Source organism: Malassezia pachydermatis (genome assembly GCF_001278385.1).
Source record: "Malassezia pachydermatis strain CBS 1879 chromosome Unknown scaffold2, whole genome shotgun sequence".
Lineage (NCBI taxonomy): Eukaryota > Fungi > Basidiomycota > Malasseziomycetes > Malasseziales > Malasseziaceae > Malassezia > Malassezia pachydermatis.
The window spans coordinates 184,780-211,343 of NW_017253139.1; the positions used below are offsets into that span (position 1 = coordinate 184,780).

Genomic DNA, 26,564 nt, shown 5'->3' on the forward strand with positions numbered 1-26,564 from the left:
TGATTCCTACCCCACAATGAGAACGTGGAGCGAGATGAAAAAGGGAGATGCGGAGCAGTCCAATCCAATGCATGGTCGGTAGAGAGGATTTTTTTTACGACAGGTCGAATCCTGCACCAGCGTCAATAGCATACCGCAACTTCTCTAGACACTGTTGCGTGGACTCGTAGGCAGGTAGCTTGAGAAGATTGACGCATGTACTGGCCGTGGGCAGGCGCGTCACATCGTCACCCGCATGGCGGATTGCAAATTTCGGATGCAGCTCGCTAAAGCCCAGCAACGGTGGATTGGGCGACGAGGTAACAAATCGCAAAAACGCTTTCCGTGAAGGCTGGTCCAACGAGCGCAAAGCTTCCCAAAAGTATTGGATAGCCATGTCTTTTTCATGATAGCCACCATACACTGTATTCTGCTGCAAATCGTCCACGTCAATGGGGTCTTCTGTGCCACACACCAGCACACGAAGCTCTTCACGATTGAACAATCGGAGCCAGCGGGGCTCAATAAGTTCACTTAGACCATGGAAAAATGCCCGACATTGCGGTTCGATTTGTGTGCTTAGGCGGTAGCGCGTCATGTGGTATATGTATGATAAACGGTTCTCGCGAGTCACAGGGATCTCCGCGCCATTGGAAATCAGCGGCACCGTCTCACGGACGCCAAACTCCTCGTTGACCACCGTAAAGTTGAGTGCAAAGTCGTTCTCCACGTCACCAGAGTAGTTCTTGAGGGTGATGAGCCCGCGGTATAGTTCACTGTCCAAACTTTCGAGACTAGCGACGTCGTCGACATAGCCCTGCTGCCCAAGCCACTTGCTGAGGAAAAAGCCGGCAAATTTGACATCCACCAAGATGCCTTCATAAAGCGCCTTTCCGAGGATGCGTCCTAAAAATACATACCACATCAACTGCTCCTCTGCGCGAGCATAGCTGTGAGGGTTCGGATACAGCTCTTGGCGCTCGTTTGCGCACCACAGGCCGCGATCTGTGTCGAAGACCGTGCGCACCATTGAGGTGAGAAACTCCTTGAATACACCCCCACCATCAATGCCAGCCTCTTGCATTCCCCATTGGTCGATAAAGGCAATTTCCAGCGGTTCCTTGAGGTGTGGACCCAGAGCGTTCAGCTGTGCCATGCCGTCCTCCGCAATATGTTCACGCCGAATCGTCGCCCGATGGCGTTGCGTATGTGAGAAAAAGTCGCGCGAAATCCCCAGTCGATCCACGTCACTTCGAATAAACTGTCGGAAAATTTCGACACGGATATCAAACGGAATCACGAACGGAATGTGGTTTAAGATATCCAAGCGAGGCGATATAAACGCTCGAGTGCGATCTGATAGCAGCGGTCGATGAGTAGGGCCTTCGTCTTCTGTTTCAGGGGGGGAGAGGTTCCGTTCTTCCAGCACGACAGCCTGGATAAATGAGTCCAGGTCTTGCTGGCTGAGCATATGCCAGTGACCCTCCGGGACAAACGCGCGCCGTGAATCGCGTGTATGTAGCTGCTTCAATAGCCTTGTAGATACATCACGCACATCCGCAAAAGGCATGTGAGTGCCAGGCACATCAGATTGCCAAAGGGCATTCATGTTATCACCCCAGTACAACGAGAACACCAGATTACGCAAGATCCCACTGATCGTAACCAGCTCGTCGAGGGTGAGTGGATTCTTTGGCACGTCTGTCCCTTGCGTCATACGTGGTGGATAAAATTCGTCATCACCGAGCGTGAGCAGGCAACGACTGTACACTAAGGCCAATACAAGAAACATGGGCCAGTCTGTAGCATCGGTAGAGTCGGTTAAGATGTTGCGTATTTCCACCACACTAGATGGTCCACGCATCGTAGGCATACTCATCCTGCGAAAGAGGGGACTGCTACGAACCCACCCTCGCCACAATTCGCGTGCCATTGATCCAAACTGAATAGCGCCTTGCCCTGCTTTGTCCTGGCCATAGAGAAGCATCGATACAAGCGATTCGCGGCGCGAGACAGGCGCTGCTTGGTATACAGCCAGAAAAAACGCACAAAATGCGGGGCGCGTGGTTGTAGCGAACTTGGAGCTCGCTACTAGTAAGGGATGCACATGTACATCCGAGACGAGGTCATCCAGGTACTGTCGTGTTTTCTCAGATACATCAGTTGTGTCATGGTCGCTATGCCATGTAGAGCGTGGCAACGCGTGAAGGAGGGTCGTGAGCATTTCCAGGTACGGTGTCACTTCAGCGCCGCGCTGCATATTCTTGACGCGCGACGATGTAAGTCGATGCACATTTACAAGCAAGTCAGGTACGAGAAGGGGATTTGCGTCCAATGCACTTTCTCCGGTAGTATGGTCAATGTATGCGCCCAAGGCACGAACGTGCGCCATGATTTCCGACAAAGGGAGCGAGGTGGCCAACGCTGTTACAGATGAGATAGGTATCCTGTGCAAAAGTTGAGGAATAGTAAGAATATCACGCGTACACGCGCGCATGCATGCCGCGCGAGGATCCGCGTCCTGTCGCGACTCATCTTCGACCAACGCACATTGTGTCGCTGGGAAGAGGGTAAACGGGCTCAGGGCCATAGCGATACACTGCGCGTGCTCTTCGGCAGCTTGCTTGGGAAGCACAAAAAGAAGCGATCGCAATGCCCTGTACAAGCCATGTCGAACTAGCCGCATGAGCTCTGCGCGTTGATCTGCTTCGGAGGAGGTATTCAGCATGTGCGCCAAGAATCGCAGAAGAACGGAGGTATCGTTAAAAGTGTCAGTGTGCGATTGCTGCAATGCGGAAACAATGCGAGTGCATACAAGGCGTATCATGGAGCGTGGCAATGCATCGTTTCCGTCGGGCAATGTAAGGTACGCAGCTGCCCATCGGGCGAGTCTCTGCGTGTTGGCGTTGGGTGTGCGCGTATCAAAGGCAAAAAGCAGGTATCGTGTCCAGTCCGACCATGTGTTTCCATGTAGCATACCCTGATCAAAGGCAGCTTGGCACGTTTGCCGTGTTGCATGGGCAGCCTCGTATCTGCGGTACATCGCCTGGATTTGGGTGGCGGCCTGCACACGTTGCTTTTGCTTTTGCCGCTCCAGACGCTGGGCGCGCGCAGCGGAGGTAACGTCAGCAGCGGACGATGGGCCCGCTTGCCGACCGAGATTGATCGTTCGCGCAGGCCGCGACGATCCTGTAAAGTTAAAATTCATGGTGGTCCGTGATCAATGAACGACTGGATGACGCAAGCCTTGGTGGTTCGGAGGCGCTTGCATGTGGAGGGCCACAATTTCGCGCGTGTGGCAGGTCCTTTCATTTGTTCAGTGCCGTGGCGTTCGCCGAGACCCAGCGATGCGCACCTCGGACTCGGGTTCGGTCTCTGCGGCCCAGGCACTTCCTGTATGGGAAGGGAGGGAAAAGATTGTACAGCGCATCCAAGAGAATGATACAGTGATCTTAGTTGGTGAAACAGGTAGTGGTAAGACCACACAAGTGCCGCAGTTTCTACTGCATGCTGGTCTTGTGACGGTATCAGAGCCTGGCATGATTGCTATAACGCAGCCACGACGGGTCGCTGCTACTTCTTTAGCACGGCGTGTAGCCAGCGAGATGCATTGCTCGGATCCTGCGACGCTCACACCCAAAGCTAGCACATCGGATACCAAGGACCTGGTCGGCTATTCGGTGCGTTTCGACGATCGAACTACGAAACACACACGCATCAAATTCCTTACAGATGGTATGCTCATCCGCGAAGTGCTAGGTCCTCTTCGTCCAGATGGGTCGACGAAGAAACGCGCGTCGCATAGCGGGCTTCTTAAGCGGTACAATGTACTCATTATCGATGAAGCACATGAACGCTCCTTGCGTACCGACATGGTGCTTGGCTTGGCTAAGAAGATTCAAAAGGAGCGACGGAGGCGTATTCATGACGGCGATACCTCGCTACCGCCCCTAAAAATCGTGGTCATGAGCGCCACTATTGATGCCCAAGCGTTTGCGACGTTCTTTGGCGGCGAGTCGCGTGTGCCTATTTTGTATGTATCGGGCCGACAACATGGTGTGCGTTTGTACCACACACAAGAAAGCTGCCAGGACTGGACTGACGCTGCTGTTCGTACGGTCATGCAAATCCACGTGTCCAAGCCGCTTGGCGATATCCTTGTCTTTGCGACGGGCCAGGAAGAAATTGAGTCCATGGCGCAATCTCTCCAGCTTCTAAGTACGCAGCTGGATGCATGGGCAGCAGAAGAAGGCCACGAAGGCGTACCTGCCCTACTCATCCGTCCTTTGTACGCAGCCCTTGGCCCTGCTGCCTCAGCAGCAGTGTTTACCCCGACGCCGGCGCACACACGCAAAGTCGTGCTAGCGACCAACATTGCAGAGACGAGTATTACCATTCCAGGTGTACGTTACGTGGTGGACTCGGGTCTCGTCAAGGAAAAAGTGTTTTCTCCCCAAACAGGGATTGAGACATTGCAGGTTTTGCCCGTGGCCCAGTCCTCGAGCTTGCAACGGGCAGGACGTGCAGGTCGTGAAGGCCCTGGTGAGTGCTACCGACTGTATACGCGAGAGGCATTCCGGGCTTTGCAGCCGATGCCTGTCCCTGAAATTCACCGCACAGAACTGTCTGGCGCCGCGCTGCAGCTGTATACCATGGGCCTCGATCCCTTCACATTTGACTGGATTGATCCCCCTGAATCGTCACTCTTGCAGGAAGCGGTCGTCCACTTGGCCGAATTAGGTGCGATTGCATCCGATACCGATGGCGTCACGCTTACGGCGCTGGGCCGCAAATTGGCACTCTTGCCTGTCACGCCTTCGTATGCTCGCCTTCTGGTAGCTGCAGCCGAGCGTGGGCCACACGTGGCAAGCCAAGCAAGGGATCTCGTATCGATCCTGTCCGTGGACCGCAGTATTTTTGTCGAGTTGCATGATGCTGAAAAGCGAGATCTTGCTGAACAAGCACGGGAGGTCTTTGTCGATGCCAGTGGTGACCATGCCACGATGTTGAATGCACTTCGGGCTTACCTCACGCAGCAAGCACATGCCTTCAGCTCACATACGCAGCCCAGTGCTGCTCGCCAAGAAGTGCGCATGTGGTGCCAATCGCATTACATCCATGAGCGCACAGTGAAGAATGTGCTGGCCATTCGTAAGCAGCTTACCCGCATATGCCATCAGCATGGCATTGCATGTGAAGACGATGAGGCAAAGCCTACGTCCCATGGTGTGGACCAGGACAACGATGACGACGAGGAAGAGGATGCCTTGGTGGTGACGCGCTCTTCATGGCGCATGGGCGCCACCGAAAAGGGTCAGTATACGGATCTACTTCAATGCCTCGGTATGGGTCGTCTGAGCAATACAGCCTTACGCCAGCCAGATGGCAGTTTCCGTCGCGTAGCTGGTGGGCAGGTACGTTCTTGGTTGCTTACCGCAGACATTCAAACTACACCCTAGTTGTATTTTGCATCCGTCGAAGCATGGTGCTCGTGGTGCCTCCTATGATTCCGTCCAAGCGATTGTATTTGAAGAGCTTGTTCTCACGTCACAGACCTTCGCACGCACCGTCTCGAAAATCGAGCCGGCGTGGCTCCAAGAATGGCTTCATCCGCCGTCGTAGGCCGTACGTAGATTTGTCCTCCACATTTTTCGCCTCTCTTTTCCGACCGCCTACGACGAACAGCATGGGCAAGCGTCTTCGCAAGCGCGTGTCCAAAAAGGCGCGTACAGAGTCGCACCAGCCCGACGGGAGCGACGACGTGATCGGCGCAGCGACGGATGTGCCTAGCGTGCAGCCGATGCCGACCGCTACGACCCTCGTAGCGCCTTCCTCACCCCCACGCGCGACCGACCAGGCGGTAGGCGACGTGCCAGAGACAATGCCCAGGTCACAGGCACAAGAGCCCGACGATGAGGGCGAAGCAAGCAAGAAGCGCAAACGTACACGCAAACGCAAACGTGCGAATGCACCGCAGGCAGGCCCAGATCCAGCTACCATCGACGGCCTTAGCGATTCCGCTGCCAAGGCTATCGCGTATACCCAGCTCTATTTCCGCGAGAAGAGTGCATGGAAATTCATGAAGCAGAGACAGAACTGGCTTCTGCGCCATGTGCTATGGTCGCAGGAGCTTATCACGCTGGGCCACCAGCTTGCTGAGCAGGCTACGTCGCTCTCTGCGCTCGGCGAGGACGTGCGTGCGCGTCTACCTCCTGCTGTGCCAGTGCCTGAAGAAGGGCATTGGGTACCTGATGAACACGTGTCTGTGGTGGCGGTGTACCTGCACAGTATGATGGGCCTGGCCAAAGAGCGCTTGGTCGCGTCGCTGCAAGCGGCCTTGGACGTGCCTTCCATCCCAGACGCTGCGCCGTTGACCGAGGTAACGGACGCGGCCAAGGCACCTGCTGGGGCAGCACCGACCGACGCTGAACCGACTACCTCGACGTCCTCCTCGCCGCCCAACGAACTTGCACGGCAATGGCTCACATTGCGTGCTGCACGTGCTCAGCAACTGCTGGATGGGATGCAGACATGTGAGTGATGATACCCCTGCCTAGACTCTACTTTTTCTGTAGCATTTGTCGGAAAGCATCCTGATCCTTGGGCGTGGTATCGGCTAGCTCTGTCGTGTGTACACGCGCAAACCCAAACGCCTCCTTACGTGGCCCACGCGAGGCCGGGCCCACCGATCGCGGCATCGGCATCGATGTCGTCGAGGTGGAGGCGGCCCCTGTGTGAGGCTGCAGTGTCAAAGGCGCATCTCCGTACATGGCACGCGCGGCTAGCACAGCGCGCCCCGCTGTCTCTGCATCGACCATTTCAACAAGGCTATCGCACGTCCCATCCCGCTGAGGCGCACGCCCAGGTGTCCAAAAGACGCGTCGGACACTGTTGGGACCTACTACAGCCTCCATTGCTTGCTGAATGAGCGCTTCCTGCGCATCCGGGGGCAGGCCCTGTACATGGATGGTACGTGCCCACCGATCGGCCTGTGTAGGCGCCGAGGAGGCAGGTCGATGCGTTCGCCCCGCTTCGGCGAGCGTCACAGCCACAAGACGGCCGTGGAACTTGGTACTGTTGGTTGCTTGCATGGCCCGCCTAGCATCCAACGTAGACGCAAACTCAATGAAGGCAATCCCGCGGCTCTTGCCGTCGGGACGGGCAGGCATACGCACATCGGCCACAGGGCCGTACGGGGCAAAAAAGGCCCGTACGTCGTCCACTGTCGCCGAGCGGGGAAGGCCCGTCATATACAGCTCCTTGTCGTTAGCATGGGCATCCGAGCGTGGCTTCTTGTGTTGCGGGTTGGACAACAACACTTGGAGCTCGTAGCCGTCCTGCCACTGCTGGCCATGCATGGCCAAGGCAGCCTGTGCGGCCGCTTCATTGGTATACTGGACATAGCAGAATCGGCGCGACTGCACAAACTTGCGGCTGGGCCAACGCACATCAAAGACAGCTCCGTATGCGCCAAATCGCTCACGAATCACGTCGTCTGTGGTCTCGGGCGGGAAGTTGGTAACGTACAAAGTGCATGCATAACTCAGCGAGACGTGCACAGACTGGCCGCCCACACGCTTCCAGTCGCGCGTGCGGGCGGCATTGGCGCCATCGCGATCGGTGAACTCCACTTGGACCGCCGACGTCTCTTCGTCGGCATTCACTTCGCGGACGGTACGTGGGCCGATCACCTCAAAGATCACGCCGCAATCCCGGAAGAACGTGCGAATGTCGCCCTCTGTAGCATTCACAGGCAGACCCGATACCATGACCGACGAAAATTCGCGATCACGCGCTGGTGGCGCCTCTTTCTTCTCATCGTGCTTCTTCTCCGGCACGCCCTCGTCGTCCGCCTTGCGTTTCGGTGCGTCAGGCATATCTGTGTCGGGCATGTGCGCGTCTTGCGTGTGCTCTGCACTACTTCGTGGCACCGCCGCCTCCGTATGCGACGGTGTCGCTGTGGCTTGGTACTTGTACCACGCACGCCATAGCCGATCGTTCTCGATCTTGGCCTTGGCCTCCGCATGCTCAATATCCGCGGGCGTGCCTCGTTCATGCTCAAAGGCGACCCATGCCTGCACAATCACAGCCTTGTTCTCCAAGCCCTGCTTGGCCATACCACTCTTAAACGTCTGTCGCGCACGTTTATCGTCGTCGTGCCGCTTGTAGTACAGCGCCGCTTCCAGGTAAGCATTCGCATTCATAGCGTGCTTTTGCAAGGCGTGCGCCCACAAATCGTCAGCGAGGGAAGTCAGACCCGCTGCGGCTTCCGCCCCTGCCGCCCGCTGGATGGCACGGGCCGCTCGCTCAATCCAATCGGATGCATACTTTTCCAACGTGAGATTGGCGTCCTGCTCTGTCGCAGGCAACGCATACATGGTCGCGATGGCCCCCACGAGGCCTTCATACAAACGCATAAAGCGGTCCACATCCGCCACCACGAGCACGTCGTCCGGAGACTTGTGCTGCTCCATAGCCAGCTCGTGCGTTGCAAACGCTCGCTCGCAGTCGATATGCGCCTGCAGGACACACAGCAGAGCGGCTCCACCGCCGACGTGGCCCAGCGTTTGGCTCGCCATAAGGCGTGCATACACTTGCTGGACCTGCGTGGCTGGGCGCTGGAAACGGGCCAGCATGCGCATGTAGGAGGCCCAAAGACGTCCTGACGTAGGTAGTGTACGTGTGGCCTGCTCACACACACGGAGCACAGACGCGGCCTCTGCGCGTGGGCCATGCAGGAGCGACAGCAAGTCCAGCCACAACGACTCAGCTTGTGCGACCAAGGAACGTGCCTCGACACGCGCCGACGCTTGCTCGCGCTCCTGCATCTTGTGGCTCTTGCGCCCTTGCTTCTGCTTCCATGCCTTTTCCACGTCAAGCGTGGGTGGGACATTCGCATAGGCATCCGCTTCGCGTTGGTTACGGGCTCGTGGGTACCAACCGAAGCGATGCAACGCCCGATAATAAAGCATAGTACCCATTTCTTCTTCTGTCTCCAGATGCGCCTTGTTTTTGGCTACGCGCATCTGCTTCAGACGGTGCGATTGCCATGCCAGATACGGCTGCCAAGCGTCATCCAGCGTGCTATGATTGGTACCAATCGCATCCTCGTACGATTCACGGTCTTGCCATAGACGTTGTGCATCGGCATAGTAGGAGTTGGCAGCAGAGAGTGTACTTTCATAGGCCTCTGACGGCATGTAGGCAGACACAAACTGCGAGAACCGCTGGAACGTCGTAGCCAATTCTGCTGTGAGTATTGTAGGTACATACGTGCATGGGGGACTTGCAAGCGAGCCACATACGCTTGGCGTACAAGCTCCACTCTTTCGTCGGTGTGATCGTTCTGATGTGAGTCAGTCTTTCACATACCTGCAGCCATGCCTCTTCCACGGCCATGTACAGATCCCACAATGCTTGGCTCTGTGTGTGAGTCATAAGGCACATACCTCCGTAGCATGCCAGGCACATTGGCTATACAGATCCCGCAGCGCATGCCGCATACCCGTCTCGGTGGCCTTATCGCCTAGCACCCCTCGCACACACGGCACAGAGGTCAGAGGGTAAGTCCCGTTCGCATGCAGCACAGGGCCGGGCAGGCCTGTCCATGCTGTACACAGTGCGCGAACATCCCAGACCGTACCTTCGGTCGAGGTCGTACGTGCGTCTGTCGGCACAGCGCACGAGAGGCCAGTTTCGTGGACGTAGAGGCCCACCAAGAAGCTAGCGCATCGCAGGTATAAGCTCATATCCTGTGAATCCTGCGTACTCTTCTCATGGAGTGCGAGAAGATGCGCTATATCATCGCTCACATACATCGATACACTCAAGTATAGGTGCCAATCGCGAGGCGGCAACGCCGTTTGCTCACTCATCGCTCGGTAGGCCTGCACGAGATCATGCGCCAATGTCGACCGTGCCTCGTCCGAGTCAGTGGTCAGCATCTTTTTTTGAATCGATCGGATCCAGGCTCCATATTCCCATGGATCCAGCGTGAGCGAACGCTGCTCGCTATGACTGGCCTCCGTGTCCATAGCTTCGTCCATCGTCAGCGCCTGTGAACCAACGCACACAACACACACACCGTCTGTTGTTCTCTGGATGCTGACTAAGCAATCTATGGGCTAGGACGCACGCGACAACGTCTGCATTGCCAATCGTCGTGCTTGCGAGAGGGAGATGGCATCATGTCGGAAGGCTAGGCGCTGACCATCGTCGCCTTCAAATAGGATATCATGTTCCGACAAGCCCTGTGTGCCCATATCCACATGGCTGTCAGCCATCACTGCATCGTCCCCATCATCGTCCATATCGTCGGCAGAGGACGTGCGGTAGCCATCGGAGCCAAAACGCGCGTAATCTGTTGTAGCGCCACTCGATCCATGAAGACTCATACCAGGCCGAGCCTCAAATGCGTGGAATTGCGATACAATCTGTCGTGTCGACGAAGATGAGGAAGGTGCGCCGGACCTTGTACTCTTCGGCGACAATGATCCGAAGCGGAGAGGCACGTGCCCACCATGCTGGGCCGCCTGACGTCGCATCTCAATAAACTTCTGACTGAGTCGTGATCCGATCACCTTCCGAATATGGGGGCGGGCTGAGAACACATCAGGCGCTTGCGACCATACCCGGATATTGTGCGCAGATTCTAAAGTTAGGCTCCTTTGCAACTTACCTTCACTCTCACGGTAAATGCTTTCAATGATGAGCTGCTTAGTACTTTCATTGCGCAGCAGAAGCTTCTCATGCAGCTCCGCGGACACTTGATCCACTAGCCGCTCAGTCGCAGACGCAGGGTCATTGCTGGCCTCGTTGCCCATCGTCAGACTTAGGTTGCGCATTAACTCCAGCACAGAATCGCCCACCTCCCGATGCAATCGCTCCATGTCCATCACTTCACCAGCTGCAGCAATCACCACCTGGCTTAGTAGAGAGGCAGTCGTAAGCGGCACCAGCATGCCACCTGTCACGTTCACAATGCCTTGGTAAAAGTCCACAGCATGCTGGTATCCTGACAAAGCTGGCTCACATGCGACCACAAAGAGCGGAATGCCCATGGCCGACATTTTTCGTGCGAGGACCAGTGGATCTTCTCCATCTGGGGACCCATTTGGAAACCCGTCGCCATACTCACCAATGCCATGCGGCGGCGCATCCGTAATGAGAATGGCCATTTTCGCGGCTGAAGAGCGCCAATCAAGATCAGTGGCAGCCTTCAAGGCAGCAGTGGTCGCTTCTGGCCCATCACCACCACCTGCAGCAAATAGACTGTTTAGATTTTCTTTCATCTCGAGTACGGATGTCGTAAATCCGACTCCTGTCAGTCATGTCCGTACGTACAGTTTTTCACAATATAAACATGATCCTGCGGAGGATGATCGCGGTATGCAATCAGGCCTACACGAAGTGCTCCTTTCGTGGAAAGAAACTCGGACTGGACAATCTTGGTGTTAGTACACTTCGACGTACATTGTCGCAGATGGATTCGATATTTCGTGTCGCCGACTAACGTTAGAAAGAAGGTCACGTACGTTGATACTGTGTGTAAGTCAAGCATTCATATACATACTATGATCCCATAGAACCCGTTGCATCGATGATCTAGCTGTCAGCATACTCTCGTACGTACAAAGACAAGATCAAGCGACCGCCCTGAGTCAGGAATAGTCGAGTGCCCAGGCTCTAGGCCGGTCTGAATCGACGTATTCATCCATTCTGGGACAACAGATGGGTCATTGACCGCCCCAAACATGCTGGGTGTTAGGTACACAGTGGAACGTACCCAAGCGCACCTCGGCTCGGTGCTTGTGTCATGAAGAAGGTAAGCAACCATCATCTACGCACGGAGCACGACCTTGGGCATCTCTTTAGTCAGCACATTATCGGCGGACAGTGCGCAAGTCTATGTCCACGGCTTACTCTCATTATGTCGATAGCGTCTGCGGGTGGGAAGATGGGCGCCACCTTACCGGCCTCGAATGAGTACGTGAAGATATCATTATACTGACCCGTAGCATTGATGAAACATGGAAATTCCTTGAAGGAGGCATCGATGTCATGGTACGTGCTTTTTGTTGGCTGACATGTAGATGACGCGCCTCACGGAGGGCATGTCGTATGAGAGGTACATGCAACTGTACACGGCTGCCTACAACTATTGTATTAGCAGTGGGATGGGTGGTACAAGTGGCATTGCAGCGGGTGCTCATCTCGTGGGTGGAGAGCTGTATACGCGTGTGGCCACCTACTTTGAACGCCACTTGCAAGGAATTTTGCAACGCATGAGCTCGTTATCACACGAAGATCTTCTGCAGCTTTACTCGCAGGAGTGGGATCGCTATACAAGCGGTGCTAACTTCGTGCACCGTATGCTTATTTATCTGAATCGCCATTGGGTTAAGCATGAGCGTGAGGAAGGACGAACAGATATTCATACGGTCTACACACTGGCGCTGGACCAGTGGAAGAAGCATGTTTTTATGCCCTTGCAACGTGAGGAAAAGGTAATCGAGGCTGTTTTGCATCAGATTGAGCTCCAGCGCAACGGCAAGGTGATCCAGTCGAGCTTGCTAAAGAGTGTATTGGACAGCTGCGTATCGCTGGGCATTGATGAGACTGATGCGACTCGGCTCAACCTGGATGTCTACCAAAGTGAATTCCAGCAGCCGTTCCTTCAATCCACCGAAGCGTATTACCAGGCGGAAAGCCAGTCGTTCCTTGCCTCGAACTCTGTGACAGACTATATGAAAAAGGCACAGACGCGTCTGGAAGAAGAAGAAAACAGAGTCGAATTGTACATGCATGCTAGCTCCTATGATGCACTCATGGATGTGTGCCGCACAGAGCTGATTACGAACCATGCGCAGACCATGTGGGACAGGTTTGGCTACCTATTGGAGAACGAGATGAAGGACGACCTGGCACGAATGTACGCACTCTTGTCTCAGATTCCAGGTGGTTTGGATCCACTGCGTGAGCAATTCGAGGCCTACGTCAAGCGTACAGGTCTGGAGACAGTCAGTCGTGACATGGAAGAAAGTTCCGACGTCGTGGACCCTTCCAAATACGTCCACTCCCTGCTGCGTGTGTACAACCACAACATGGCCACTGTTACTTCTTCGTTTCAATCGGAAGCAGGGTTCCTCGCTGCCCTCGATAAGGCGTGTCGCTCGTTTATGAATATCAATCAAGTAACGGGCACATCGGCCAGCCGTAGCCCTGAGCTCCTGGCCAAGTTTATTGACGGCCTATTGAAGAAAAATACTCGCGGTGAGGATGAACAATCCGTGGAAGAATCATTGGACAAGGCCATGATCGTGTTCAAGTACATTGAGGACCGTGATTATTTCCAAAAGTTCTATGCCAAATTCCTGTCGCGTCGCCTTGTCTCATTCTCCTCGGCGTCCATCGATGCGGAGGAGAGCATGATTTCACGCTTAAAAGAGATTTGTGGCTTTGAATACACGAGCAAACTGCAGCGTATGTTCACCGAAGCAGGACTCAGCAAGGAACTAAATGACCGGTTCCAGGAATCTGGCATGCAGTCGAACAAGGACCTCAACTTTTATTCGTTTGTTCTTACATCGGGCGTGTGGCCACTACAGCCTCCGAGTAGTGAGTTTACCATGCCAGACGAGTTGCAATCTACTCATGACGAGTTTGTCAAGTTTTACAACACCCAGCATACCCATCGCCAGCTTACGTGGCTCTGGCACTTGTCTACCAATGAAATCCACACCACGTACTTACCGCGCAAGTACATCTTCTCAACCTCGACGTACCAAACAGCCATCCTTCTTTTGTTCAATACGCACTCTGTCCTCACCTTTGACGAGATTGCTGAAGCCACACGGCTGGAGAAGAGTGTCTTGAATGCAGCTTTGCTGCCTATGGTCAAGCTCAAAGTACTGCACTTGCTGGATGACTCCTACTCTTTGAATAAGGACTTTAAAGGCAAGAAAGTGCGCATGAACCTTAACATCCCTGTGCGAGCTGAGCAAAAGTCAGAATCCGCTGAAGTTGCCAAGACCGTGCATGAGGACCGCAAAGTATTGCTGCAGGCGACCATTGTCCGCATCATGAAAGCGCGCAAGACTCTCAAGCACAACTTGCTATTGACAGAGGTCATTTCGCAGCTGCAAGCGCGATTCCAGCCCAAGGTGCCTGATATCAAAAAGGTTGGTGTGACATGATATACTAATGTACAGGCTATCGATACATTGATCGAGAAAGAATTCTTGCAGCGTGTGGAAGATGAAAAAGACGTGTGCGTAAACACCTTTGCCGTCAACCGACTAACCGCCAGATATGAATACGTAGCTTAAACGTAGCCATGGAAGCAGTACGACGACAACGCATGGAGGGACGAGCTCGGCATGCCCGCCCAGGCCTCGATGGCCTGACGCACAGCTTCCTGCACAGAGAAGCCAGCAAGGACCACCATGGCGCCAGCGATCGGGTGCATGGGAAACACAGCTGTTGTTAGCGGATCGGGCACGTACCAGCCAAAGCGACACCGGCGCTCATACCTCCGATCATATTGCGAATGATCCACTCCGTGTTCCATTCCACGAAAGGCCAAGCTGGCGTATTCTGTGAGAAGAGAGGCCAGTCACTGGGCCAAAGTGTTTCCTTCTGCCAACTCTGGGTGCGTTGCTGCCGCCGATCTCTAGGCAGCTTGGAATCCCAAACGAGTCGCAGAGCTAGTAATAACACCACACCGATATGGGCATAAAACATAGCGACAGAAGGTAAGTGCCAAGCATACAAGGCCCAATATCTATTCCGCCGTGTCCATTTCATCCAGGACCATTGCAGCACAAGGCCGCCCAAGATCAATGTAGCATGCAAGGCAAACATGCGCAGCGATGTGGCTACCAGCACACGAGAAGCGCCCAGCAAAAGAGGGTGTCGCTTCGCAAGCCATGTATCGCGGGGGGATGCCATAGCTAGTTGATGAATGTCCTGTTCGGCCATCACAAATGGGTAAATACAAAGTGAAAACCAGGCCAAATAACTTTCCATAAGCACGAGAGCCGCCCAGCGACGCAGATGTATATTCACAGGGATAGTCGACGGGGTATGTGAGCCACGTTCGGCCATATTGTATAACATATGTCGATAGACGCGAGGCTTTACAAGGATCTGCAATGAGTATTGAGCGAGTACTTACCAGATCAATGACCAGCACAGCATAGCCATGCTCCAAGTACGGGTCGGCCAGCTTGCCGCATCCCTCCACGCTGAGTTGACCACATCGTGCTAGAGCCATGTGCCCAGCGCCATACTTGACCAATAGCGAGGGCACAGGGCGTGCGCAGTGCACACACACTGGCATCGCTTCAGGGCAACGTACACAATATGTGGACGTGGTGGAGGTGAAGCGTGAGGCGAGAGATAGTCGGACACTAGACGCACGACCACTCGAATACACGCCCCCAACCATGCGCGGCTAGATACAGTAGGCCTATCCATACACTACGTAGGAAGCTTACTCGAGCTTCGCCTGGATTGCGCCAGTCACTTTTTCAGCCTCCTTCACAGACGCCTTGTCAGCCTGAGGACCGCTGTTGTTGTCGAGGCCACCGAACATGCTAGGCACCTTGAAAGGACGCTTCAGATCGCCCGTAGCTGGCATGCCCCAGATCCAGATCTTGGCCATGTTGGACTCAAGTGCGTTCTTGAGCGGAATAATGCTTTGGATCACAAGACTGTCATGTAAGATGTGAAAACACGTACGGGTTGGTGTAGCCAAGGTACAGGTGCATAAAGGCCACAATGCAGCAGCCCATAAGAATGCCACGCATGCTCTTGCTCACTTCAGCCAGGTCGTAGTCACGGTGGGTGGTCGTGACGAGCTCACCAGGGTCTTGCGACTGAATGTGAGCAGAACAAAAATAGACGTACCATGGGGTTTTTCGCGTTCACATACTTAAGCACCGTCAGGTCGTTCTTCTTCTTAATCTGATCATTAGCGTTCTATATACGACCACGTACCTGTACGCTGCAGAAGTAGTACACGGCCAAGCACAGCAGCTGCGCCGTGGCGTAACCGAGCTGGGCGTAGCGCACGTATTCTGGGTGATCGTCGAAGGGAATGCGCTTGGCCACCTGCATGGCGCCAAACATAAAGGCCATATTCATAACTGCCGCGTTCATCTTGAGATGGACTGCCTCGTTCGTCGAAGGGGTGAAAAGCGTCTCGCTGTCGACGACAGGCCAACGTGACGACATGGCTGAATAATGCCACGTGGCCATCCTCGACCGCGGGGCGCGGCGCAACCTAACGGTAGCGCCACGCTTTGGCCATCGATCACGACACGGAGTCGACTGCTAGTCCTCCCATTGCCAATGGTAAACCAGGTCCATCAGCTTTCCTACAGCCCGCTTACGGCGCATGCTTTCAATGCCGATCGCACTAGGGTCGCAGTCGCCCCGAACTCCAATGAGATCTGCATTTACGCACAGACAGCTGATGGCTGGGTGCTGGAGCATACGCTCGTCGAGCATGACAAGGTCGTCACTGGTCTCGATTGGGCGCCACGCTCAAATCGAATTGTAAGTTGCTCGCAGGATCGTAATGCGTATGTATGGACCTACAGTGGCACGGCATGGAAGCCCACGTTGGTCCTCCTACGCCTGCAGCGTGGTGCAACAGCTGTTCGTTGGAGCCCACGTGAAGACAAATTTGCCGTGGCAAGTAGCGCACGCGTGATTTCTATCTGCTCGTTTGAAGAGGACAACGACTGGTGGGTGGCCAAGCACATCAAGCGGCCTTTGCGCTCGACTGTATCCTCGATCGATTGGCACCCGAACAATGTCCTCCTCGCCGCGGGCTCGGCGGATTTCCATGCGCGTGTGTTCAGTGCGTATATCAAGGGTGTTGATGCCAAGCCGCCTCCCAGCGTTTGGGGCGAGCGTGTGCCATTTGGAACCGTCTGTGGCGAATTTACGACACCGGCAGGCGGCTGGGTCCATGGCGTAGCATTCAGTCCAAGCGGTGATGCCCTGGCGTTTGTCGGTCACGATGCCTCGCTGACCATCGTGTACCCTTCAGCGCCGGACCAGCCACCGCATGCTGTCCACTCCATTCGCCTGCCGAGCCTGCCCTATGTGACGCTTCTCTTCTTGAGCGAAACATCGTTGGTGGCAGCAGGTCACGACTGCCAGCCTATGGTGTTTGAAGGCAGCTTGGAGCAAGGTTGGCGTCTTACACGCAGTCTGGATACGGCGGGCACAGCGGCCTCCAAGCCCAAGCCGCCGCCTCCGCCGCCCAAAAAGCCTGGTCTCGCCGGCGCGCCCGCCGCCGCCCCTGGTGTTGGCCGCTTGAACAACGAAGCATTTGCGCGGTTCCGCGAGGCGGACTCGCATGGCCGTACAAGCAGCTCGCCCTCGCAGAATCAGGCCGACAACGCGCCCCAGTCGTTTGGCGCAGTCGCAGGCGCTAGCATTGCCGACGATGGCGAGCTGCATACAACGCACCAAAACACCATCACCCATGTCCGCCTATACGCAGGCGAGCCTGCCCATGTGGATACTATTAGTACGAGCGGTGTGGATGGCCGTTTGTGCACCTTTGACACGGCAAAGGGCAGCACAGCCATCGCGCCGATCCTTCGTGGCATCGCAAGTATGCGTCTCGTGTAAGCATTCATAGATACAAACTTAACTACCGAGCTTACGACTCTTGACGAGATGCGTGGAAATACCGCTCTTTTCACCAGCGTAGCCACCTTCGAGTGCACTTTGACCACCCTTGTACACGGCGCGCGTACTGGACAAGCGCTTTTTCGCGCGGTCGTAACGCATGCGGCGCTTCACACGTGGATTGCGTATACTCTTGGCACGATGCGGCGTAAGACCCTTGTTCTTTTCGATCTGGTAGTTGATGGAGCGATGCTCGCCAGGTGCGAGCGTCTCGTCGTCCCATACACGCTCTTCCAAACGCTTGCGATCGTACTCGTCCTTCTTGGCCTCTTTGCGGGCACGTTTGCGCGAGCTCACGAGCTCATAGTACGCCGCATCCTTGTCGTCTGCCTCTTCATCGGACTGCATGACATGGTCTCGATCTTGCCAATCGCTTTCGCCCCATTCGGCGCCAGTGAGAGACGTATCCATAGGCGCCTGCTCCTTGGCCAATCGGTTGGTCTTAGCTGTCCATACAGCCTCACGAATTTGCCGCTTGTCGCGGTACGGAATATCTGCATCGCCCTCCAAGCGGTGTTGCTTGGCTGACGGCATAGTGTCCACATTGGCCGCATGGAATTGCACTGCCCGTCTACGCATCGCCTTATCTTGACGCTCTGAGTCGCGCAGGTATACAGGCTCACCATATGCATCCTCTGTCTCAAGCGGCAGGGCATGCGACGTAGTAGGACGGCGTGTGTTCATCACTTGATCGTCAACTTCAGCCACGTCGGCCAGCAAGCCACGCTGGGGTGATGGCGCAGCTTCTTTCTCCTTCTTGCTCTTCTTGACCTTCTTGCTCTTCTTCACCGGCGCACTGGGTGTGCCTGCATTTTCCTTTTCATCAGCGATCAAATCTTCCAGCTCATTGGGCTCCAATTCGCCGAGCTCCTCGTACGCAGCCAGATCCTCCTCCGTCGGTGGGCCCATAAGGCTTTCCCCGGTATCCTCTTCTTCCGAGTGTGGTTCAAACAGGCCCAGCTCCTTCATATCCACCATCGCTTTCTTGAACTGCGAGAGACGTTCCATCACAGGGTGCTGAAGAAGCTGGTCAGGCGCCGCAGCCATCGCAGGAGTCGAAGCCAGCTCAAAGAAAAACGCTAAAAGCATGGTATACGACGATAACGTCTGATAGTGCAAATGTGCAATCTCGGCCATTTGTTGTTCCCCTTTGTGGGACAGTCTGCGTGTAAGTTGGCTGAATACGTACGTAGCCACATAGTCCTTGTCCTCGTCCAGCTGACGCATGGAATCGCGGAACTCTTCAACGAGCGCCAATACAAGGGGAGAGCGCTGTTGTAGGCCTTGTAAAAGCTGCTCAGGCGACTGGGAGGCAGCCTTTTCCTTCGCTTCGTCTCCATCGTCGCCGTCCAGTTCACGCCGACGCCTGGCTCTCGCTGCAGCACTTTGCTCGTCGGCATTGATTTGCGCCTCTTCCGCATCAATGCTGTCTAAGCCAAATTCAGCGTCATCCATCCCTGCGCGGCTTAAGCGCTGCAAACGGATCGCCTCATTCGTCTCAAGCTCGTGCGCCTTATCTTCGTCGATTTCCGAGTCAGACTCCAAGTCTTCTGCCGTGTTCCCACTGTAGTACGATCGCTTATTGGCACCCCAGCCCAGATCCTCGTCATCCTCATCTTCGACGTCATCCAAGGCCTGCTCTTCATGAGCTTCGTCCCGGAGAGCCTTGCGTGTTGGGCCCTCGCGCGTGACAGACGCAGGAAGGATCATGGTCCGGTAGCGATCAAGGTCAGCATCGTCCTCTTCTTCAGCACCCGTAGAAGCATCGGAGGCCTCTTCATTTCCACTTTTTTCATCCTCCTCGTCCTCATCTTCCTCATCATCAAATCCTAGCACTTCGCGTCCCTGGTCGACAAAATCCTCCTCTGCATCGTCTTGGTCCCAAGACGCGGGCTCTTCCAGAAGAACTTTGTCACGGGCTGCTTCGAACTCATCGATCGCATCCATTGGTGAATGATCAGTGGCACCTTTAGAACGATTGGTACTAGCGCGACTAGTACCACTACGTCTATGCCCTTTGCCCATGGTCAGCCAGCACAAGGCAATGATATTCCTGCGATGTAAGCGAGCAGACGCACTCAAGCCACGTGAGGTGCCAAAAAAAAATTGGGTCCACTTGCAGCCTATCGTGCGCATGGAATAAGAGGCTGAAACTCACAGGCGCTAGTTCTTTTGTGCTATACCATGTTGGATGACGAAGCAGCGTTGCTAGCGGCATCCAAGGCTGCCTATCAGTCCCACTCCTCTTCTACGAAGACGGAAAACCGTGGTCATACCTCTTTTACAGATGACAATGATATGATTACTTTCGAAGCGGAAGACGCCCAGCTCCAGGATGATACCCCCACCTCCGCCAAACCATCCAAGCAGAAGTTGAATGCCAAGCAGCTAAGGAAAAAGCGAGCGGTACAATCTGTTGATGCAGATGCCTCTCTTAAAGCATTGGAGGTGAAGTCTGCCCCAGTTCGCCGTTCATATTCGAAAAAGGAAATCCAAGAGGTATGTTTGGAACAACTTACACAGTAGCATCGCGCCAAATCTGCTGGGCCCGGCTGGTTCGATATGCCTGCCTTCCCAGGTGCCAAATTTAGTGGTACTGGCAAAGATACTCGTACAGAAACTGGTAAAGCAAGTTTTACTGGCGGAGATGCTCGGGCGGCTACGGAGAAAGAAATGCGTCGCCAGGTGACAGCTATTCGACTGCGAAATGCATTGGATCCGAAAAGATTCTATCGTGGTAGTGGTGGCACAGGTGCGGAAAAAGGCATGCCTGCATTCGCTCAACTCGGCAAAATCGTCGGTGGTGGCTTAGAGCCATCCAGTGTGCTCACCAGGAAACAGCGTGCTGACACTGTTGTCGGTGAACTTGTTCGTGATGCGGAATCAGTTTCATACTCTAAACGCAAGTTTGGCGAAGTACGTAAATGTGCTATATACGCTCACACCTCAGCTCCAGCAAAAACGCATGGCGCCGAACCAGAAGCGATCCAAAACGCAGGGCAAACAGCGGCGGCGTCCATAGATACCCTCCACACGCTGCGCATCACGTGGGGGCATGTGAGGCAGTGGCAGGGAAAAGGGCTTATGGTTTTGGGGGTGGTTTTTTCTTTTTCCCACCCTCGGATTGGTCCTTTTCGATTTCGTGACTAGGTTTCTTCTGCTGTTTGGCTAGAGGCGTTTTTATTTGCACGCCTCTGCAAAAAAAACAGCAGCCCGTGACTACCCGCCCTCCTCTGGCGAGAGAGCTGCATTGGACCAGCTTTAATCGGGTTTAGGGAGACGACTACGGGATCCCTACCCGACTCTAGACATCGCGACGGTGCTCTATATACACAGTACATTTAGTCCTTCGTTGGTCTGAAGTACTGTTGAGTGCTGTTTCATACTGTTATGACCGCCCAAGTGTCGACGGCCAATGCTTCCACACCCCGTGGAGCAGGCGCCAGTCCCTCTGCGGCTCCATTTTCGGCGCTACATATGAGCAGCAGTCGTATGCGTAACAAGAAGCTTTCGTACAAGCAGAAAAGTATGTATAACTAGGAATTCTGGGCGGCGTTTTCGAGCACCATGTCCAGTATTCGGGGATTTAATCTTTTCAAACGAAGTGAAAAAAATTAAATCCCCGTTTGTAAAGAAGAGAGTACTGACACTGCCAGTTTCTGTACAGCGCGGCGCCTCCCTGAATGGAGCAGCAAATGCACTTGTTTGTGGGATTACACCTGAATTTGAGACAACTGATAATCAGAAGGACTCAACGTTTGGTGTAGATTCACATGAGATTACAGAGCACCATCTCCAAGCGGCTCTGTCCTCGAATCAGGTGGAAACGACGTCCACCGGCGGCTCAGCACCTAAAAAAGCATACCACATTCCCACACCAAAAACAGTGGAAGCTTTGACGCAGGCGCAGTATGATAAAGAATACCCGCCGAATGCGTATTCAGACCCTGTCACTTACGTCCGGTTCTCGGATACAGTGGAAGGATGTATTTCAGGAGCACCTTATTGTTTAGATGAAGACGATAAGGGGTGGCTTGATAAACACAACAACAAGGTGAAGGAGGCGTTGGAAAGTGCTTTGAAAGACAAAAAGAATGATGCCGACAAGCAGGTGCTGATTCAAAAAGACCCCGCAAAGTACAAGGCTATCTCAGAAGATGAGTTTGAAACGGTCATGTACGTGTTTGAACGTACCACGAATGAACGACACCCACTTCTTGAGCTTGACATATCGAAATTACCCCCGCTCTCGGACCTTTTGCCTGAGTTTGAAAGTAACTCTGCCTCATCCAAACTGGCTTTGCCTGAGTTACCTGAGTCCCCAATGGAGATCCCGGTAAATGGCGCAGATGTGGATGCAGGCAACAAGGCGAGTAGTAAGGTGCAATCGAAGAGTCAAGACCAGGCACAAAGCAATTTGACTTGGTCAGCAAGTAACCCCTTCAGAAACCTGAGTGTACTTAAACCTTGTGCGTATGCTGTGTACCCTTGGTGGAAATTGCGCCGTCAAGCACGTGAAGGTAAAGGAATTGTTCCTTTGCTGAATTTTGACGAGAGCAACGATAATGATCCGTATGTGTGTTTCCGACGTCGTGAGGTTAAGAGCGCGCGTAAAACACGTAAAACCGACAATCTCCAGTTAGAAAAACTGGTTCGGCTGGAGTCAGAACTCAAGCAGGCTACAACATTGTTCCTGATGATTGCTCAGCGTGAGCGCATAAAAAACCAGCAAATTACGAAAGCACGCGCCTGCTGGAAGCAAGCTCAAGAGCTTTTGGCGCTGAAGCGTCAATGGAATATTCAAGGTCCTAACAAAGGGCAAGATGACGAAAGTCTCATCTTCGGTATTCAGCCTGATCCTAATGCGCCGGTACCGACGGCGGGAGCATCGCAGAATGCACAGTTATTCAAGAAGAAGCGCAAAGCAGAAGAATCAAGTGCCTCTACGACGCTCAAAATTCGCAGGCCCAAAAACAACGAATCCGATTCAGCCACAACCGCAAAGGTTGGTGGCGAAGGCGTGGCTACCGCCGCTGGCTCTGCGATCATGGAGCGTATTCAGGCTGTGCAGGCGTATATTGAGCGTGAGTGCCATGCTCGTCAATTAGCTGATGCTGGCGTGGAAGACCTCACGGACTCAGCCTTCCAGCCTATGGTCGCTCCGCCATCTTTACGTGCCTTCCGTCCCATTCAGTCGGATAACAACGATACTCACTTCTGGTCCAACCATCCTTTTGCACGGTTGGGTCGCCAGTCGTGTTTCCGGCGTCGTATTGGCCGTGGTGGTCGCGTTCTTTTGGACCGCCGCCCCGTGGTAGTAAGTCCTTCGCCTGCCAATATTGGCGCTTGGCCTCGACAACGTCAAAATGGTTTCCCCCTAGCGACGTTTGGGTACATGCGCCCCACAGAGTCAGCCAAGCGACAGGATGGTGCGACGCGTAGTGCCGGTAATGACCCGCTGCGCTCGTATGCGCCTTTTGCGTACTCAGCGCGTGTAGCGCCGATGCTGCTGCCGACACCTGACTTGTCTTGGGATCCGTTAACGTCCAAAGATCCACGTGCCTCTTTGACGCATGATCCCCACTTCTACTTTGGTTCGCAGGATGATGATGTTAAGGAAGCACCTGCGTATTCAGTAGGCCCCCAAGCTGAAGTGGCAAGCACTGACTCAGATTCGACGGACCGATCTCATACAACCGTTGAATCTGGCGACGGTCAAAGCACACAGGCCACCGATCCTGAGCAGGAGCCGATGCAGGAGGACAAGGTGCAGAACGGTATCTGGCAGACAGAAGAGGAATCTGTGGAAGAGCAGATGGAGCGTGCACAACGCCTAGCTGAGCGATGGCGCTATGATGAAGACGGTGGTCGGTTTGCTGGTATGGGCCTCTTGGGTTTGGGAGGCATGGAAGGCGACGAGGAAGCGATCCTGGATGACTATGACCAGCGCTTTATTCGCTACCGAATGTCACTCTTAGATGAATCAAGTCTGCTCAAACTATCGACGGATTGGACGTATATGCGTCAAGTCCTTCTTGCAACAGCTACGCGACAGCCTGTACCCGTGCATGCCACTACTCTCGCCAGTGCAGACACTGTGAAATCAGTTGGAGCGGGATCTTCAGCTCGCACATCCAACACAAACAAAGAGTCTTCTACACAAAACACAACACAATCATCCAGCGAAGTGACGCCACCGGTGAATACCAAGTAAGAGGATCTGCTATGCCGAGATGCCATTCAAAGCATCCAACCAGACCTTGATGAAGGCTTTGACTTTTATGTCCTCCATTATTTTGCCACTCGTACTTTTTTTTTCTCATGAGTGACCGTTATCTCTTTGAAGAGATGACATAACTACTATATACCTAGTTTTTCATGTAACAATAGAAATACTGGCACTTGTACAACAATTTGACAGAGCGCGTGGTGTCAGCGGACAGCCCCACGTACAACCCGATGCGACGAGTTAGTAGGACATGGCGCACAAGCTGTACCGTCTATGTGAGCAATGATGGTTAACAGGCATGGTGTATTTTGTAGCTAACACAAATCTAGTCATAATGTTAGCCCAACATGTTCAAATCTGCCCCGTCCAATAGACAAGGTATGAAATAATGGACAGAGATGACGTGCAGGTCTCGCACAATAGACACGTTATTCATAGAAGGTGTCGTCGCTTAGAAGCCAGGCGGGCGAAGGCCCTGCGACTGACCCGACACGGCAGCTGGCGGCGCCAGCGGGTTGTTACCCTGTGCAGTACCGTTCGCACCCTGCTGCTGGGCGATCATGTCCTTCTCCTGCGCAGCAATGCGGCTCTCATCTTCAACAGCCAAGGCGAATGGAAGGCCAACCAGTAGAGCAGAAGTAACACCGATCCAAATCAGCTTGCCTGCTACCCAGCCACCGGCGTAGCCGTACGCAGTAGTGGTGTTCCACGTCTTGGCGATCGTAGCACGCGTAGAAGGCGAAATGATATCCTTCAGCGCACAAATACGGTCCCAAATCGTTTCATTAGCGATGACAAGGGCACGCTCATCGACATCATCTTCATCATCCGAGAGGTCCTACATATATGTTAGTACTGAAACCCACATGGAATACACACATCCTCCGACTCCGAGTCGCTGGCCTCTTCCCACTCGTCTTCGTCGTGCAGACCAGCAGCAAGACCCTCCTGCCTAATCTTTTCCGATTCGTCTTGTACTTCTTCGATGCGCACCATTGTCGATCGAGTTTGGAGAAGAGCCCCATGGCATCGTCAGGGTGCGGAAGAGACGGATGGATCACGTGATTTACAAAAGGGGGCAGGTAGGTGAGGCTGGGAGATCTTGACAAGAGCTACACTGCAGGCCAGTGGTATCCGTTGGCGTAGGCAGCAGCGTGATGAACAACATTGATGACGATGCATTATTAGCAGGGCTTCCTAGCTGGAATGATCGTATTCCTTCTAGGCCACAACATGAAGAAAGTAATATATCCTTGCAGCCAACGCTGCCTTCCACTTCTACCACCACTAAATCGGTGACACCAACGGTCAAGACCCTCACAGAAGAAGAGGTGAAACGTATGGAGCTTAGAATGGCCGCTTTGCGTACTCTCAAAAGTCGTGGGAAGAAGCAAAAAGAGGCCATCACAGCCTCTTCGTCGCTTAAATCCATGGAACCTACAGGGACACTAACACCACCAGCACCCACGTATGCCCCCTCAGTCGATGACACCTCGTCTGAGAGAGCAGTGGCCTCGAAGAACGTTTATACTACAGCTTCAAAGACTTCAAACTCTCGACTGTTGGAGTACACGGACGTGGATGCTCCAGATATGGACACTGCTGACCCGTTGTTGTATGGAAACGAAGTTCTCACAGATCACGGAAATGGGCGTGTACATCGACAACGCATCTCCTATGCAGATGAATTTAGCACTCGGCCTCAAGCACCTGTAGGTGATGTTGGTACAGATTCGTGGATTGATCGTACGATGGGACCTGTACAGGCTTCTCGACCTACGCCCAAACCCCGTCTAGCCAACACGGACACGTCTTCAGAAGTAACATACAGGCCAATAAAACCGCTACCCACGAAGCATGCACCCATTCGTCGATTTGTAAATGAGCCGTTATGGGCATCAATGGTGATTGAATGGTCTGATGATGAAGACGAAGAAGAAACAGCGGGAAGGATTACTCCAGTATACCATGCTTCTATGCCTCGTGCTGATAATAAACAAGAAGCTGCCAACACAGACAAGGAGAAAAGCGAAATAAACCCCAGTATAATCTTGTCAGAAAAAGAAAAGCAGATCCGTTCGATGCAAGCTCGTATCCAAGCTTTGGAAGAAAGAAAAAAGCAGCAATTGCAAGAACAGGGAAGAATAACGGCGCATGAAAATGGAATTCTAGGTAAAAGAGTTATGGATTTGAATGGCGACTTAAACATGGAAGGAGAGCCGGTAATGCCAATATCGCACGATTCAAAGGTGGGTGATGCATTGGAGTATCAATGTAACACAAAGCGTACGAAACTGAATGAAGGATCATCTCTAAATTGGCTCAAAACCAGATTTGCTAGTGTATGTTTTTTTTTTTTCAACCATATCAGGCGTGAATTTTTGAGAACGAGTACTAACCGTCTTTATTTAGTTTACAAATTGGATGTCAGAACATAATCCATTTGGACGAGCATCCGACGATGCAAATGAATAAGATCCCTTTCATTGACAATATAGACTTCAGCCACCTGCCTGCATTGTAAAAAAAATCACTTTCCAATCATCTCGTTGATTCTCCCAAACCACCAAAAAGAAAGAGAGCGAGAATAGCTATGCAAAAAAAAAAAAATGAAGTTGATTAACTTTGCAAAAGTAAGTGCCCACTG

At 53.6% G+C, this 26,564-nt stretch overlaps 13 protein-coding genes across 13 annotated transcripts; 6 read left to right on the forward strand and 7 right to left on the reverse strand.

Annotated features, from left to right (window-relative positions):
- Positions 1-94: 94 nt before the first annotated feature.
- Positions 95-3,187, reverse strand: Malapachy_2125 (hect-domain-containing protein; the record flags this gene model as incomplete). Its single annotated transcript, XM_018136617.1, has 1 exon — positions 95-3,187. The coding sequence occupies one exon, from the start codon at positions 3,185-3,187 to the stop codon at positions 95-97; it is 3,093 nt and encodes a 1,030-aa protein (XP_017992873.1).
- Positions 3,188-3,326: 139 nt separating this feature from the next.
- On the forward strand, positions 3,327-5,601 carry Malapachy_2112 (atp-dependent rna helicase prh1; the record flags this gene model as incomplete). The annotated part of the gene is made up of 2 exons (XM_018136604.1): positions 3,327-5,393; positions 5,419-5,601. 2 exons carry the CDS (start codon positions 3,327-3,329, stop codon positions 5,599-5,601), a joined length of 2,250 nt encoding a protein of 749 aa, XP_017993054.1.
- A 64-nt stretch (positions 5,602-5,665) lies between these two features.
- On the forward strand, positions 5,666-6,520 carry Malapachy_2135 (hypothetical protein; the record flags this gene model as incomplete). The annotated part of the gene is made up of 1 exon (XM_018136627.1): positions 5,666-6,520. One exon carries the CDS (start codon positions 5,666-5,668, stop codon positions 6,518-6,520), a length of 855 nt encoding a protein of 284 aa, XP_017993140.1.
- Positions 6,521-6,539: 19 nt separating this feature from the next.
- On the reverse strand, positions 6,540-10,025 carry Malapachy_2191 (rna-binding protein prp24; the record flags this gene model as incomplete). The annotated part of the gene is made up of 4 exons (XM_018136683.1): positions 6,540-9,226; positions 9,253-9,325; positions 9,352-9,402; positions 9,429-10,025. The coding sequence occupies 4 exons, from the start codon at positions 10,023-10,025 to the stop codon at positions 6,540-6,542; spliced, it is 3,408 nt and encodes a 1,135-aa protein (XP_017993410.1).
- Positions 10,026-10,103: 78 nt separating this feature from the next.
- On the reverse strand, positions 10,104-11,796 carry Malapachy_2169 (elongation factor-2 kinase; the record flags this gene model as incomplete). The annotated part of the gene is made up of 8 exons (XM_018136661.1): positions 10,104-10,630; positions 10,658-11,296; positions 11,323-11,425; positions 11,452-11,487; positions 11,514-11,520; positions 11,552-11,583; positions 11,612-11,735; positions 11,765-11,796. 8 exons carry the CDS (start codon positions 11,794-11,796, stop codon positions 10,104-10,106), a joined length of 1,500 nt encoding a protein of 499 aa, XP_017993307.1.
- Positions 11,797-11,908: 112 nt separating this feature from the next.
- On the forward strand, positions 11,909-14,293 carry Malapachy_2157 (scf complex member cullin 1; the record flags this gene model as incomplete). Its single annotated transcript, XM_018136649.1, has 5 exons — positions 11,909-11,964; positions 11,997-12,042; positions 12,072-14,159; positions 14,190-14,246; positions 14,288-14,293. The coding sequence occupies 5 exons, from the start codon at positions 11,909-11,911 to the stop codon at positions 14,291-14,293; spliced, it is 2,253 nt and encodes a 750-aa protein (XP_017993075.1).
- A 9-nt stretch (positions 14,294-14,302) lies between these two features.
- Malapachy_2200 (hypothetical protein) lies at positions 14,303-15,319 on the reverse strand (the record flags this gene model as incomplete). The annotated part of the gene is made up of 3 exons (XM_018136692.1): positions 14,303-14,457; positions 14,484-15,126; positions 15,155-15,319. The coding sequence occupies 3 exons, from the start codon at positions 15,317-15,319 to the stop codon at positions 14,303-14,305; spliced, it is 963 nt and encodes a 320-aa protein (XP_017993401.1).
- A 153-nt stretch (positions 15,320-15,472) lies between these two features.
- Malapachy_2168 (hypothetical protein) lies at positions 15,473-16,140 on the reverse strand (the record flags this gene model as incomplete). Its single annotated transcript, XM_018136660.1, has 4 exons — positions 15,473-15,692; positions 15,721-15,857; positions 15,889-15,945; positions 15,979-16,140. The coding sequence occupies 4 exons, from the start codon at positions 16,138-16,140 to the stop codon at positions 15,473-15,475; spliced, it is 576 nt and encodes a 191-aa protein (XP_017993306.1).
- A 192-nt stretch (positions 16,141-16,332) lies between these two features.
- Malapachy_2156 (arp2 3 protein complex subunit sop2) lies at positions 16,333-17,628 on the forward strand (the record flags this gene model as incomplete). Its single annotated transcript, XM_018136648.1, has 1 exon — positions 16,333-17,628. The coding sequence occupies one exon, from the start codon at positions 16,333-16,335 to the stop codon at positions 17,626-17,628; it is 1,296 nt and encodes a 431-aa protein (XP_017993413.1).
- Positions 17,629-17,646: 18 nt separating this feature from the next.
- Positions 17,647-19,635, reverse strand: Malapachy_2196 (hypothetical protein; the record flags this gene model as incomplete). The annotated part of the gene is made up of 2 exons (XM_018136688.1): positions 17,647-18,850; positions 18,878-19,635. 2 exons carry the CDS (start codon positions 19,633-19,635, stop codon positions 17,647-17,649), a joined length of 1,962 nt encoding a protein of 653 aa, XP_017993409.1.
- Positions 19,636-19,872: 237 nt separating this feature from the next.
- On the forward strand, positions 19,873-20,710 carry Malapachy_2186 (hypothetical protein; the record flags this gene model as incomplete). Its single annotated transcript, XM_018136678.1, has 3 exons — positions 19,873-20,187; positions 20,215-20,604; positions 20,639-20,710. 3 exons carry the CDS (start codon positions 19,873-19,875, stop codon positions 20,708-20,710), a joined length of 777 nt encoding a protein of 258 aa, XP_017993348.1.
- Positions 20,711-21,165: 455 nt separating this feature from the next.
- Positions 21,166-23,902, forward strand: Malapachy_2177 (epl1-component of histone h4 h2a acetyltransferase complex; the record flags this gene model as incomplete). Its single annotated transcript, XM_018136669.1, has 2 exons — positions 21,166-21,214; positions 21,345-23,902. The coding sequence occupies 2 exons, from the start codon at positions 21,166-21,168 to the stop codon at positions 23,900-23,902; spliced, it is 2,607 nt and encodes an 868-aa protein (XP_017993368.1).
- Positions 23,903-24,368: 466 nt separating this feature from the next.
- On the reverse strand, positions 24,369-24,913 carry Malapachy_2170 (mitochondrial import receptor subunit tom22; the record flags this gene model as incomplete). The annotated part of the gene is made up of 2 exons (XM_018136662.1): positions 24,369-24,755; positions 24,797-24,913. 2 exons carry the CDS (start codon positions 24,911-24,913, stop codon positions 24,369-24,371), a joined length of 504 nt encoding a protein of 167 aa, XP_017993367.1.
- Between the last annotated feature and the right edge of the window lie 1,651 nt (positions 24,914-26,564).